At 41.9% G+C, this 16,009-nt stretch overlaps 1 protein-coding gene across 5 annotated transcripts in view; it reads left to right on the top strand.

Moving 5' to 3' along the window:
* LOC141144757 (C-C chemokine receptor type 3-like) overlaps positions 1–15,684 on the top strand; it is a 404,626-nt gene extending 388,942 nt beyond the window's left edge. For 4 of the 5 annotated variants that reach the window (XM_073630750.1, XM_073630746.1, XM_073630747.1 and 1 more), the window contains one exon: positions 13,117–15,684. In XM_073630750.1, the coding sequence (XP_073486851.1) occupies positions 13,122–14,141 (1,020 nt within the window). In that variant the 5' untranslated portion in view covers positions 13,117–13,121 and the 3' untranslated portion in view covers positions 14,142–15,684. The remainder of the gene's footprint in view (positions 1–13,116) is intronic. The other variant, XM_073630748.1, reaches the window with a different exon arrangement.
* The last annotated feature ends 325 nt before the right edge of the window (positions 15,685–16,009 follow it).

The following is a 16,009-nucleotide window of genomic DNA, read 5'->3' as shown; positions in this document are numbered from 1 at the left end:
CGAACCCATGGCCCAATACATCAGAACAAACCAAACTATAACTGGCATTGAAGTAGGAGGTATTACACACAAATTATGTATATTTGCAGACAATATATTACTTTTTCTATCATCACCACAGGTCTCTGGTCCTAACTTAATACCAGCTCTTGATGGGTTTGCAGCCCTATCCGGCCTTATGATTAATCCTAAGAAATGCCTAGTGCTTAATATTTCACTCACAAACATGGAATTGATCCCGGCTAGGGCTGCACTCCCATTCACATGGGCAGAAAAATCAATCCCATATCTTAGAATTCATTTAACAGCATCTCATTCTGACTTATTCTCAACCAATTATCCTCCTGTATTAAGACAGATCACAAATCTAATAAAACAATGGTCGCAACTTCCTTTATCCTGGATAGGGAAGATTAATGCAATCAAAATGACTATTCTACCCAAATTGCTTTATCTATTCAGAGTCCTCCCTATTCCAATTCCTTCCTATTTTTTGAGAATAGTACAAAAAAGAGCAACTTCGTTTATATGGGGCTCTTCTAAACCACGTATACCTATACACACACTACATCTTCCCAAAAATAAAGGAGGCCTGGGATACCCTAATTTTACTAACTACTACAGAGCAGCACATTTGGCCAGTCTGTCCAAATACCATGCAAAACAGGAAATCCCATTATGGGTATTTATAGAGGCTTCAGAAAATGACCCTCTATTAATATCAAATTTATTATGGCTTGATCCTAAAGACCGCTTTAAAATTCATAATCCCATAACTAAACACTTCTTATCTCTCTGGGATAAACTAAAAACCAAATATCAGTTACAATCTCCACACAATCCTCTCCTTTCTTTTATCAGAAATCCGGCCTTTTATCCGGCATGGATCTACCCAAATTCTTTTAAAGCTTGGACAACATCAGGCATTCAGACACTAAATGACTTCATAGCATCTAAATCATTCCTTTCATTCCCATCGCTTAGAGAAAAATATGATCTACCAAACTCTGAGATATTTAGATATCTCCAAATCAAAAATTTCTATACACCATTCCTAAAGGGGGATACACCATTATCCCAATTATCCATTTTTGAATCAATCTGTACAAAAGATCCATTTGCTAAAGGTACAATTTCATCACTTTATAATCAATTATATGGAGTAGCAAATCTTAATAGACCCTCTTACGTTCAGAGGTGGGAGGAGGACCTGGGACGAACTTTAGAAGACACGGACTGGTCTAACATATGGCTCACATCTAAGTCATCTTCACCCAACATCTTAGCACTGGAGACAAATTATAAAGTCCTAACTCGCTGGTACCTTGTACCCGCTAGAGTGGCAAAATATTCACCTAATACCTCAGCTCTTTGTTTTCGAGGATGCCCAGAAATAGGCACATATTTACACATATGGTGGACGTGCCCAGTAATCCAAACCTTCTGGAAGGAAGTCTTCGTGATTGCATCTAAAATATTTAAAAAAATAATACAACCAGATCCATATTTAACTTTACTTAATCTAAAACCGGAATGGTTAACACTCTCTCAATTCAAACTTATGATCCAACTAATAACGGCTGCAAAACAAACAGTGGCCAAGGCATGGAAATCTCCTACATTGGTACTAGCAGAAACAATTCACAGAATGAATAATACAATGTCCCATGCTAAGATGGTAGCCATCGATCAAAATCAAATTCCAAAATTTGAAAAACTTTGGCATCCTTGGATAAAACAACAGTTCCTGTCAAACTTCAATGACTCTGTCCTGTTGCCATGGTAACAGATTAAATGACTTTCAGAGACACCCATTCTAAGGCTTCAAAGAGAACTAAAAAGAATAATAAACTGACGAGTGGGACAACCTTGTGGACCATACCTCTACCTTTCAACCCTTTTTCTTCTTTCTCTTTCCTTTTCTCCACCTTACGATTAAAGCTCATTATCAGAATTTATTTGACCTATATACACTCTACTTGTAAACAATATGTATAGTAGGTATAAATCATTTAAATATCTACAAAAGTAACTAAGGAAATGATATATATCTTTAATTTAGGTTTACGTGAACCCAATGTTTAATATTTGAAATTTCATGATATTTACCTATATAAACCCTACTGTAAAACAATGAGCTTACTTTATAGATCCTTGTAAACTTACTTTATGTATCTTTATAACATTGTATACTCAATAAACTTTTTTTGACAAGGAAAAAGTATAACCCAAAGTATCAGCATCCTCGCAACACTCTGGGGGTCTGTTACTTCAAAGGAGGGGGTGGCCCGGTGGTAAAAGACCCACCTAGACCTGTAAGACAGTAAGATATCAAATGAAAAGAAACTTAGGTCTCCATTGATAATACCATGGCTGCTGGCAGTAGCTCAGCTCAGATCCCAGTAATCTGCAACTAACCTGCTCACCGTGGTGGAATCAGGCTCCCAGGGACTCCAACAAAATGGCTATCACCATGTGGGTCCCTAAATACCCCTCCCCATCGTGTCCAACGTGAAACGTCATGATGTAATGCGCACGTAAATGGGGGGGGGGCACGCATGCGTGACGGCTCCAGGCCCTCATCCATGGCAACCGTAACAAGATATCCGCTTTCCCCCTTCTCAGTGTATCTTTACTGTGGAGGAGTGCGAGGTGTAGCAAGATGGCGATGATGGAACGTCACATCTGTTACACATTCTGACGGGTCACCTAATATGATGAAACACCGGCCAGCTTAACATAGTGAATATAGAGACAATTAGAGACCACAGGAAAATGGCCACCGACCCCATTGATATAGACGGCAGACCATAGGAAAATGGCTGCTTCAATACATCCTGATAGTGGGCTACGGGAAAATGGCCACTAGTATATACATAATTAATACATTATATAAGGACATGTCTTATCTGCTGCTATTCCCTGATGAAGTCACGTAATGATACATCTCAGGATTGGGCGGCAGATTAACCGGAAGTGACGTACGAATATGAGTTTGCTGTTTGTGGAGTATACCCCTTGCTGTATTGATTTTAATGTGAGTACCAATATGCTTTTTTTAATAAAACACCCCTATAAAACTATATTACACTATCGGAGTCTCTTTTGTTTGTATACTGCCACCTCGGAGGAGACTATGTGGACATCCTGGGATTACATCTAAGGAAGTGTTGCCAAACATCCAGTTCCAAGGGCAGCGTTCATCATAGAGTGGATCCGTAGAGTTAAGAGGAGATAGAAGGACCCCCTTAAGATATTTATCCAATGCTTTTACCTTACAGCAGTAAGGTGAGAGGCCTGTGAGCACTGAGGTGTCACATATATTATCCACCAATCACCAGTTATTTTCACCATTTGAATGTGCAAGAATTAGAACACCTTCACTTTCATCTTTTGCACTTTTGGCATATATTGTCATCACTTGGACTATATATTTACTACTTATATTTATTGCATCAGTCACTTTATTAGCATGTGGTTTATATGGACACTCAGAAGTATTATTCCTTTACTCATTTATTCACGGATAGATATATTTATGTTGAGTGATATTTTTATTGTTTAGTCTTTTCTCACGATATTGTGGACAGCGCAACATCATCTTTATTTCATTGCATAACACTCCTCTGATCCCTCTTTGGAACTCCTCAGTTTAATTAGTGCTGGAAATCTGGACATTGACCCCATCTCTGTGTCTGAAAATTTTTCACCTATTCAACTGAGACGGAACATAAACCCTCCTAAGACACTAACTTATGATGTTCTAGGGGAAAACTCAGACAACTAATATCCACTATTCAAAGGCAAAATTCAAAGCCACACCCTACTACTGTTCATTGGGTAGTGGGTGACCTTGACTTGCCCTCTGACATCACTGGGTGGGCTACGGCAATAGTCCTGGCCTTTAAACAGACTGATTGTGAATTAACAGATATGAATGGTTTCAGCAGAACCCTGATGTTTATGCAAACTGTTGTTGACATTAAGTTATAATTAATGTTGTTATATTTTGTGTGTTGACTTTGCAGCAAATTACTAGCTCAGACAATACTGTGTGAAGTTCAACTCTTTGGAGGACCAAAAATGGGGGGGAGGACGTAGCCAGGTGCTGGCTAAATCTCCTCTCCTCTCCTCTCCTTTCTTCCCCCCCAGCACCGATTTCCTCCCCCCACACCTGATCCAACCCCCCCACAAACCCCATCCCCTGCAGCTACCTTTAGAAGCTGGCATCCCTCCTCTGCAGCTCCCGCCGGCTTCAGGTGTAGCGTGGGGATTGGCGGGGAACCAGATGTGTCCCCTCGCCAGTCAGATCACCCCCCCGAACCGGCCCCCGCACCCCCGATCCATCCCTGCTCAGGCAGCATCCCTCTTTCCCCTCCCACCACCTGCAGCTGCTGACCGGCATTCAGCTCTGGCAATCTGATATGCTGAGAGTGTATGGGGAGGGGGGGGGGCGGTGCTGTTGGGGGTGAAGTTGGGGCTTGGTAAACATGTGTGGGGCGCAGGCAGCAATCACTACACATCACACCTATATGTCCACTGACAGCTGATTATAGTAAACCAGGAGTGCTACTACTGTATGTATCAGACTGTCGTTTTATGAATGAATGAGGAGTCTCTATACAGATTCCTTATTTCATTATGTTAAGTGCTGCAGAGAAATGGACTTTCTTCAGTCCCTTTCTCTGTCTCAAAAAAAAAAAAGAGATATGCAGGTCTGTTAGACCTCTAATATCTCAACAAATACTGTAAAAAGTAAAAAACAAAAACAAAAAACACAAAACAAAAACATAGTAAGACCCAGTGGAGGCTGTTGCTAAACTTTTTTTGGAGGGGGTGGCAAACAAACCCGCCCCTAGGTCCGCTAGGCAGAACAACTGAAGCACCACATGGCATATTTTAGCCTGACTGCTTGCGTAGCCCCTTGAACGCTTAGGGAGCACTGCTGGTTCAGAGGAAAATTCTGCAGAAGAGGCCATAGAGGAAGAAGAAGAGGAGGGGTGGAGCAAAGAGATGTGGCAGAATCACCACCAGCTTTTTGGAGGCGTGGTGGAGGAATAAGCTACAACACTGAACCCTGTCCTGCATCCTTCCCAGCTGTCAGCAGAGTTACCCAGTGCGCCATGGAGGAAAGGTAACATCCCTGACCATGCCTGCTGGACTATGAGTCAGCGGTAATATGAACCTTGCTGCTGACCGCCCTGTCCAAAGAGGCGAAAACATTGCCTTCCACATGACGGTAGAGAGCTGGAATGGCCTTACGTGGAAAAAAAAATCATTTTCGAACCTGCCACTGTGGTACAGCACATTCCACAAATTCACGAAAGGGGGTCTACCAGCTAGCATTTAGACGCTGAGCATGTGGATGGCTGAGACAGTATTTTTTTTTTTTCGGTTCAGCAACTGGGGTAGCGAAATTTGCCTGCTAATATCAACTGGTGGTGTACTGCTAACAGATTGGCTGCAAGTACTTGTGGCACCTATTGCTATACCTTCATTTCTCTCAGTGCAGGTTTTTGAGAGAACTGGAGGTATAGTAGGGGTTGAGATCACAGATGAGAAGCAAGGAGAAGTCTGCCTTTTTTTTATTATGTTGGTCTTTCAGGTGCTGTTGCCAACGGACTGCATGGCAAGTCGTCATATGTCTTGTCAAGCATGTGGTGCCCAAGCGGGTGCTGTTCTGGCCACGCTTGATCCACTTCAGATTGCAAACAGCAATAGTGCGATCTACTGCACATGTGTCGATCAAAGCCCACACCAATGAAATTTTGGAAGTCAGCGGGGAGTCAGCAGCTCCCTGCACTTGTGGAGCTCTGTGGTGTGATGCAATAGGGTGGCTGCCCTTAAGCTGGCCCCTAGAGGACATCCTGCCTCAGAGTTGTGCCTCTTCCTTACTTTCCTCCTCTCTTCTCTCAGGCACCCAAGTACAGTCAGTGACTTCATCATCCCCTCCCTCCTCGTCACTTGAGCAAACTTGGCAATATGCTGCAGCTGGAGCAACATGACTGCTAGTTTCTTGTCCTTCTGTGGCAGTCCCTCTCTCTCTAGGCTCAAGTTACTCCCTTCCTCAACCTGGGAACCAACATTGGAGCCTTCAAATTGCTGCGCATCCTCCAGCAGCATGTAGCCAACACTAGGGTCGAATAGTTCTGATGACTCCTCCGTGCATGATGGTGGGGCTACGGAAGGAGTAATGGTGAACAAGTAGCCGGTGGAATAGGCCGCTTTGGCAGCTGTGTTGGAAGGCAAACTAGTATGAACCTGGGTGACAGAGGATGAGGACGGCTTAGTTATCCACTCCACCAACTCTTCTGCATGTTGTGGCTCAATAAAATGCCCAGCAGCAGAAAAAAAGCACAAACGTGCCCCACATGCAGAGGATACACCATGTCCACGACCACCGCTTTTTACTGTAGACACAGAGGCTGCTTGTCCTCTTTAAGGGGCCTGTGTGCGTCTTCCTCTCCTTGGTGGCCTTCTGGACATGCTAGGGATTTTTTTTCACACCGCACTACACTGCATTACATACTTTGTACACCGCCTGCACTGTATTATATACTGTACACCAGCTGCACTGTATTATATACTGTGTACACTGCCTGAAGTGTATTAGAAACTGTACACACTGTGTACGCCGCCTGCACTGTATTATATACTGTGTACACCACCTGAAGTGTATTAGAAACTGTACAGAATATTTTTATTTGTTTTTCCCCAAAGATTTGCTGCAGTATATAGTGGACCAAACAAATCTCTATGCAGAGCAATTTATTGTCTCAATTCATCCTACACCTGTGTATTCCAATGGTGACGTCTCACACTAGACAAATTCAAATTGTTTTGGGCCTTACATTTAATATGGGGCTTACAAAGAAGAATGAACTGCATGCCTACTGGTCCACCAACCGCATCCACCACATGCTGATATATTCTGCTGTCATGTCCAGGACACGCAATGACATGATTATGCATTTCGTACATTTTAATGATAATTCGCAGTGCGCTCCCCGAGATCATCCCAACCACAAAAAAGTGTATACAATACACCCCCTAATAAATTATTTTTCCAAGCGATTTGCTGAAGTGTTTGTCCCAGACCAAAATATTTGTGTGGATGAATGCCTTAATCACTTTACTGGCCGGCTGCAGTTCAAACAATATATTCCAAGTAGGAGGGTTAGGTACGTGTTGAAACTGAATAAACTTTGCCATAGAGCCACTGGATATGTGTACATCTTCTGCGTGTATGAAGGCAAAGACTCCCAGCTCCAGCCCTCTAATTGCCCAACATAAATTGGAACCAGTGGTAAAATTGTCTGGAACCTTGCATACCCCCTGTTCAAAAAAGGATATCATTTATATGTAGACAATTACTACAGCAGCTTGGCCCCTCATCTGTATCGTGAAAAAACCATGACCTTCAGAAAAAAAAGGAAGGGCTTCCCACAGAATGTATTATCCAAAAGGCTACAAAGCGGGGAATCAGCATATATGAGAATGAGGAAGTGTTGGCCATGAAATGGTGGGACAAGAAAGATGTTCACATGATGTCTAGCATCCACAATGACACCTTGGTGGAGATTCAGAGAAGACACAGGCCCATTGTGAAGCCTGAATGTGTCCATGATTATAATCTGTTCATGTGGTGGGGGTGGATTTAAATGACCAGATGCTACAACTGTATTTATCAACCTGAAAGTCCCGTTACTGGTATAAAAAAGTTGCATTTCATCTTTTTTATACGGCCATGTTTAATTTGTATGTCTGCTATCAAAAATCAGCCAAAAAAACCAACCCATCACCTACCTCAAATATATTGAAGACATTGTCACTGAACTGACTTACCAGCAAGGACCTGCCTCAGGAAGCATTCACTCTCACGTGAGTCAACTTCATGAGCAACATTTTCCCTATAACACCCCCCCCCCCCGAATCCAGAAGATGCCAAAAGAGATGTTAATCGACCATGTTTTTTGCCTGCCACTTGGACTGACCTTTTGCCCTTCTACTTTATTACACAGGGGTCTCAAATATGTGAGGGGCTTCAGAATAGCGTTCTGAGTAGAGAAAAACAGTTTTTGGTTTTCTGTGTTCCCAGAACAGGGTCTGGTTGTCCAGAAGCTTCAAAGAGATTTGGGTGGGAGAAGCCTCTACCCCTGTTCCCCTGGCCCTAAGGTTGATGGTCCCTCCTACTGCCTGGACCAATACTTTGAATGTGCTGACCACATAGCTGCCTGTAATGACCCTGGACTTTTTTTACCATGTTTCATCCTGCTGCCTGGACCAATACTTTGGCTGTGTTGACCATATCTCTGCCTGCTGCCTCTACTGACTATGGACAGTATTTCTGCCTGGACATCTCTGCCTGTACCTGGACCAATGCTTTGGCTGTGCTGACAGTATCTCTGCCTGTACTAACTATGGACCATATTCCTGCCTGCTGCCTGGACAATTGCTTTTGCTGTCGCTGACCACATCCCTGCCTGTTGCCTGGACCGATGCTCTCCTCTGTGGACCACTGCACTACTAACACCACAGGTAATCTTTTGTTATTTGGTATGTATAGTACATGCTATGTGTTAGAAATATGAAGGGCCTTCAAAAATGTGATCAGTAGTCAGAAAATTATATATGTAATTTATGCTCCTATAACACCTGGAGGTGCTGCTTGGATGTTGGGCCTCTTTATATGGTCAGGCTGTGTAAAGGTCTCACACATGTGGTATCACTATACTCCTGAGGAGTAGCAGAATGTATTTTGGGGTGTCATTTTTGCTATTTACATGCTATGCATTAGAAACCTTATATAAATTGACAACTTTGCGTAAAAAAATTAAAATAAAAAAAATATGTTTTAATTTTCTTTCCACGTTTTCCAAAAAATTGGGGGAAAAAATGAACTTTTCAAAAGACTCATAATGCCTCATAGAAGCAAACACCCCAATGTATAATTGGGGTGTTTGCTTTCCAAAATGGGGTCATTTTGTGGGCGTTTCCATTGTCCTGGTTCTCCAGGGCCTTCAAAAGTGTGATAGGTCGTCATGAAATTGTATGTGTAATTTATGCTGCTAGAACGCCTGTAGGTACTACTTGGATGTTGGGCCTCTATATGTGGCCAGGCTGTGTAAAATTCTCACACATGTGGTATCGCCATACTCAGGAGGAGTAGCAGAATGTATTTTGGGGTATCATTTTTGCTATGCACGTGCTATGTGTTAGAAATATCTTATACATTTATGCTCCTGGAACGCCTGATGGCGCTCCTTGGATGTTGGGGCTCTGTATGTGGCCAGACTGTTTAAAAGTCTCACACATGTGGTATCGCCATACTCAGGAGGAGTAGCAAAATGTATTTTGGGGTGTAATTGCAAGTATGCATTTGCTGTGTGTGAGAAATAACTTGGTAATATGACAAGTTTGTGTAAAAAAAAAAAAAAAAAAGAATCGTGGGAAAAAAATACAACTTCAAAAAACTCACCATGCCTCTTACTAAATACCTTGGACTGTCTACTTTCAGAAAAAGGGTCATTTGTGGGGTATTTGTACTTTCCTGGCTTGTTAGTATCTCAATAAATGAGATAGGCCATCAGTACATCAGGTGTGATCAGGTATGATACATTTTCAATGATTAGCACCATAGCTTGTAGAGTGTATAACTTTCACACAGACTAAATAATATACATAATATAATATAAATAATATACACCAATTTGGGCTATTTTTACCAAAGATATGTAGCAGTATAAATTTTGGCCCGAATTTATGAAGACAAATTACTTATTTGCAAAATTTTACAATAAAAACTACAAAAAGTGTTTGTTTTTCAAAAATTTCCCTCTTTTTTCGCATATATCACAAAAAATAAAAAGCCCAGCTGTAATTAAATACTACCAAAAGAAAGCTCTATTTGTGTGAAAAAATGATAAAAAATGTTGTTTGGGTACAGTGTAGCATGACTGAGTAATTGTCATTCAAAGTGTGAGAGCACTGAAAGCTGAAAATTGATCTGGGCGCGAAGGGGTATAAGTGCCCTGTATTGAAGTGGTTAACCGATGACATTTCAGCTGTCAGTGGGATTTTCCTTCCCTGCAGTGGCCTTGCCCCCTCCCACGCTGGCCCTGCCCCTCCCCCCTAACTCCACTTGTTGTGTCCTCCTCTGGCTCCTCTGTGGGCAGCTGCGGGGTGACTGGTGAGTAGTGTGTCCTGCACTGAGCCAGACTTTGCTTCCCCCACCTCTAATGACTTTCCCTAAGTGTCTCAGCTACTGCAGAATTTCTTGGAGGGGGGAGGGCAGGTCTGCTGGGTGTTGTAGTGCAAGGCAGTGATTGCCAGCTGTGGGGTTCCCAAACATCCCCCTTCCCCTCCCCCCTCCTTTCCTGCATTTCCCCTTCCCCTCCCTGCATATACAAACAATAACCCTCCTTCCCACCCTAAACAAACCCCCCCCACCCCTGCACCCTAAACAATAACCCCCTCCCCACCTCTCCACCCTAAACAATAACCCCCTCCCCAACTCTCCACCCTAAACAATAACCCCCCTCCCCACCCTAAACAATAATCCCCCTCCCCACCTCTCAACCCTAAACAATAAACCCCTCCACTCCACCCTAAACAATAACCCCCATCCCCGCCTCTCCCCCCTAAACAATAACCCCCCTCCCTGCCTCTCCACCCTAAACAATAACCCCCCTCCCCACATCTCCACCCTAAGCAATAACCCCCCTCCCCACATCTCCAACCTAAACAATAACCCCCCATCGCCGCCTCTCCACCCTAAACAATAACCCCCTTCCCACCTCTCAGCCCTTAACAATAACCCCCCTCCCCGCCTCTCCACCCTAAATAACCCCCACCCCGCCTCTCCACCCTAAACAATAACCCCCTCCACACCCTAAACAATAACCCCCTCCCCACCTCTTCACCCTAAACAATAACCCCCCATCCCCGTCTCTCCACCCTAAACAATAACCCCTCTCCCCCCTCTCAGCCCTAAAAAATAACCCTCCTCCCCTCCATAAACAATAACCCCCCTCCTTAAACAATAACCCCCCTCCCCTTCTCTCCACCCTAAACAATAACCCCCTCCCCACCCTAAAAAATAACCCCCTCCCTACCTCTCCACCCTAAACAATAAACCCATCCATGCCTCTCCACCCTAAACAATAACCCCCTCGCAGCCTATCTCGGTCAGTTTGGCCGTGGTCTAAGGGCCTGGCTGCGAAAGGGGGGTCCACCGGCAGTGGCATAGGGTGGGGTGCCATGCTGAGTCTGCCAACAGTACCATCCCAAGTGTGCTGTGTGTTGCAGCCATGTTGTTCATTCCTTGTAATAGCAATAACATTGATCAAAAAAAAAAAAAGTTAAAGTAGAACTATAGGCAAAACTTTGTTTTTTCATTTTGGATAGAGCAAGGGAGGGTTATACCCCCTGTCAGATTTTTTTGCCATCTGTGTCCCATTGGGGTGATTTCCCTTCATTTCCTGTCCCATAGCCAAACAGGAAGTATGGGGAAATCCCTGCAAATTAAGGGAATTCCTTGGGGCCTCCCAGGGCACCAGAACTAGTGTCCCCATTTGAAGATTTCCCCTCTATTACTTTTCTGGGGACAACCCAAAACTTGGAATTTTATTTTACTTTCACTTTCAAAGTCAATAGTAAACAGAACAAATATAGAGGGTGAATCTCCTTAACGGGGACACAGTCAACAATAAAAACTGACATGTGTTCTAATCCCACTCCATTCTATCCAAAACTAAAAAAAAAAGTTTTGCCTTTAGTTATACTTTAACCTCTTCAATACCGGGCACTTACCCCCCTTCCTGCCCAAGCCAATTTTCAACTTTCAGCGCTGTCGCTGTTTAAATGACAATTGCACGGTCATGGTACACTGTACCCAATCATTTTGTTCCCACAAATAGAGCTTTCTTTTGGTGGTATTTGATCACCTCTGCGGTTTTTATTTTTTGCTAAACAATTAAAAAAAGACTGAAAATTTTGAAAAAAAAAAGTTTTTCTTTTGTTTCTGTGATAAAAGTTTGTAAATAAGTAAGTTTTATCCTTCACTGATGGGCACTGATAAGGCGGCACTGACAGGCACTGATAAGGCAGCACCGATTAGGTGGCACCAATGAGGTTGCACTGACGGGCACTGACAATGGGCACTGATAGGCGGCACTGATGGGTGGCACTGATATTCAGCACTTATGAGCATTGATAGGCGGCACTGATGGGCACTCATGGGTGGCACTGGTGGGCACTGATAGGCGACACTGATGGGCTCTTTACCGAGATTGGTGTATCGGTGTGTCAGACTGACACGCCGCACCACCGATCGCCGCGATGCGCGTCCCCATGGGCGCGCACTGGCAGTTATCCTGCTGGATGTCATATAACGCCTAGTCAGAATAACTGAACCACCAGCCGGACGCCTTTTTGCTATAGGCTGGGCAGAAAGTGGTTAAAAGGTACTGTGTTAAAAAAATGTAAATTAAAAAAAAAAAATGTAAAAATAGATATCAGTATTTGGTATTGGCGAGTACTTGTGAACTGGTATCAGTGCAACCCTAGTTATCACTCTATAAAACTTTCAAGTCATTAAATGGCTGGCGTCATAGATGATCACATGTGCAACACCATGGCACCTGCTGATCAAAACAGAGGCTAAGATGGTAGATTCCTTGGCTTTAAAGGATAAGGTTTCATTCTGATTTAAGTAATTTTTCTATTCCCTAACGGAATATAAGATCTTCTTCTTTCTGTATTACTTTCTTTTATACTAAACATTTTAGATTCTGCATGCTGGGGCTTTGGCAGCCTTTTTTTAGAATGACTTGCTATGAGTCATACTGCATACAGTGCATTTTACCAAAACCTATTGACATAAGCAATCTTGTTATCAGTAAAACTCAGATTTATCATTTTTTTAGTTATGAGGGGGAGGGGTAAAGTAAAGCATCATCTTCCTAGTTGTAGCTTGTATTAGCATAGTAGAGTACCCTAACTATTGGGGTTCCTGATGACCTAGAGGGGCCTGCATTATCAATTCGTACTATAGTTGTACTGACTACAGGGACACCTTAAGTATGAATTTTTTTAATTATCTTATTTTTCTTTCAGTTAGAATGGAGGACGATTCAACAGATGCAATGGATTACAGTTACACTTCCGGCACAATGCAACCAGAGCCAATATGTGAACAAGAAGAAACTAAAAGATTTTTAACATCTTATATAGCTCCTCTTTTCTATGTACTGTTCTGTTTAAGTGTGATTGGTAACTGTGTTATTCTAATTATTCTGTTTAAGAAGGAAAAGTTTAATTCAGTTACTAATATTTTTTTCTTGAATATGGTTGTCTCTGATTTAATATTCTCTACTACCTTGCCTTTCATAGCAATTGATCATACTCATGACTGGATTTTTGGAGAGCTGTTATGCAAAATGCATGTAGCTGCTTTTCAGATTGGTTTCCAAAGTTTTGTTATCTTTATTACTCTAATAACAATTGATCAGTACTTTACCATAGTTCACTCTTGGTCTACAACTTCAAGATTAAGAGTCAAATGTGCTGTTTATGCAAGTTGCTTTGCTTGGTTACTTAGTATGCTTTTTAGTATCCCAGACATTACAATCTATACAGTAGCAAACAATGATTATGGGGCAGCAGTTTGCAAAGCTTATATTAGTGTGGAAGAACAAGCATACTGGTGGTTTATTTTAGGTCATTATAAACATTTTTTTCTGTTTTACATTTGTCCTCTAGCTATTATTATGATCTGCTATCTTGGAATAGCAGTAAAATTGGCCAAATGCCATGTCAGAAAAAAGTCAAAAGCTATAAAAGTTATATCAGTTATTGCCATACTTTTTTTCCTTTGTTGGACTCCATACAACATACTTATGTTTCTTATGTTTAAAAAGCATGTTGATTTGTTTGAACATTGCAACAGCACTCTACAGTATACATTTCATATCTGTCAAGCTATCGTTTACATTCATTGCTGCATGAACCCATTTCTGTATGCTCTTTTGGGGACAAAGTTCAGACGACATTTAAACTGTACTTTTAAAAGATTTAAATTAAAAAGTGTGTCACAACAGCAAGACCTGAGCTTAAAAACCAGCATGGTAAATGGACTTTAATAAAACAAGCATTTTTTATCAATAGTAGTCAATACATTATAGTGATCCTACCCAGATTCAGCATGCTCTTTGAGGCCATATTTACCCTTCCCCATTGCGATAATACAAATTGCTGTATTTTGGTGCCAATCATTTTGAACACCTCCAACACACCTGCATTAAAGCATGCAGCGATACACAGTAGTGCACTGACATATATTGTATCGAAAAATAAGGGTCAGATACATTTTTCAGCCCACAAGGAAGTAAATGAGCCCTAAAAATATAATAGTAAATGTGTGAATTGCCCATGCAGGAAATTAACTTGTGCCTTACCCTGTGAAGAAAAGCCCTGTATAAACTCCAAGTTGTGATTTGCTTGTACAGCACTGTGACCTCCCCCCTCTTCCAAGTGACAACACCCCTGCTGTCATGTAGAAGAAAAGAGTGAGAGTCTCACGATCCCCTCATGTGAAAGTAATGCTCTGACTCCTTTACAGGTTAGGCAGTATAGATATCAGGAGTGATGAGAGAACATTTTTAAGATTAGCTAGTGTTAAGCTGGCTACACATGTATTGAAATTCATCCAGTTCAACAGCCAGTTCATTAGGCTTGCTTCTGTCAAATGGTCCTGCTGGAAAAGTAGCATTTAATCAGCCACTGCAGCAATGGCTGCAGCACTGATCAGTGTATTTTGATGGGGGATTGGGGGGGGAGTGCAGGGGGTGAGTCCCTGCTGCCAGAATACAATAACACAGTGGGGGTGATTGATGTATTCATATTGCTTGTGTGGATGCAGGAATCTGTGAGGGATTTTTTTTTTTCGTTCATCCTGCTGGTTGAACAAAAAGAAAAACTCACAGTGTGTACCCAGCTTTAGGCTGGAATTCTACTTTAAATATGCAGAGAATTAAAACTGGCATTCCTCAATGATCACACTACTGTCCTCTGATAGGCATGCATGAATATTCAAGATGATTTCTGCTATATAACACACTGTACAAGATAGCTGTATATTTACTTATAATGCAAAATGTAAAAGTTCCTTATACTGTATATCAGGATGATCTTGTTTTTTTCTGTCTCACATTGAATGAATAAAATGGTGCTTTGTAGGAGATTGCCTGCATGCAAATCTGCATATTGTACTTCATACCGGATTTGTATTCCCTTTGGCCTCAAACTTTTGGTCTGTTTGTACTGCTTCATCTTCTGTTATTGTCTGTGTATCCTTTTATTCCCAGTTATGACACGGTCTGTTCCATTCTATCCCCTGTGTACTGACACTCTCTCTGGTCTTGTCTGACTGTCTGCCGACATCAAGCTAGGCAATAAGTCTCCACAGATTTGTTCTAAATTCCTAGATCTGTCTAGCAGTACCCCGCTACCCACAGCAGTCACAAGTATAAATGGCAGCAAAATAAATAAATGTAATATAGTAACTGTGCATAGCAATTAATATGTGAAAAATAATTAATAATTTCTTACTTTTTATTTATGTTCATAGATTGCCTAATCAGCAGTTGAACTTTGAATCTACAATAAATGATTTTGTAGAATTTATCATATTGTATGAGTTTCATTTGCTAACCTTTTTTCCAGATGAATTTCCATAACAAATAGGGATGAGCCGAACACCCCCCTGTTCGGTTCGCACCAGAACATGCGAACAGGAAAAAAGTTTGTTCGAACACACGAACACTGTTAAAGTCTATGGGACACGAACATGAATAATCAAAAGTGCTAATTTTAAAGGCTTATATGCAAGTTATTGTCATAAAAAGTGTTTGGGGACCTGGGTCCTGCCCCAGGGGACATGGATCAATGCAGAAAAAAGAAGTTTTAAAAACGGACGTTTTTTCTGGAGCAGTGATTTTAATAATGCTTA

The sequence above is a fragment of the Aquarana catesbeiana genome, linkage group LG05, assembly GCF_042186555.1.
Source record: "Aquarana catesbeiana isolate 2022-GZ linkage group LG05, ASM4218655v1, whole genome shotgun sequence".
NCBI classification, from domain to species: Eukaryota; Metazoa; Chordata; class Amphibia; order Anura; family Ranidae; genus Aquarana; species Aquarana catesbeiana.
Note: the sequence above shows the minus strand (reverse complement) of the source record. Positions and strands in the feature narration are given on the sequence as shown.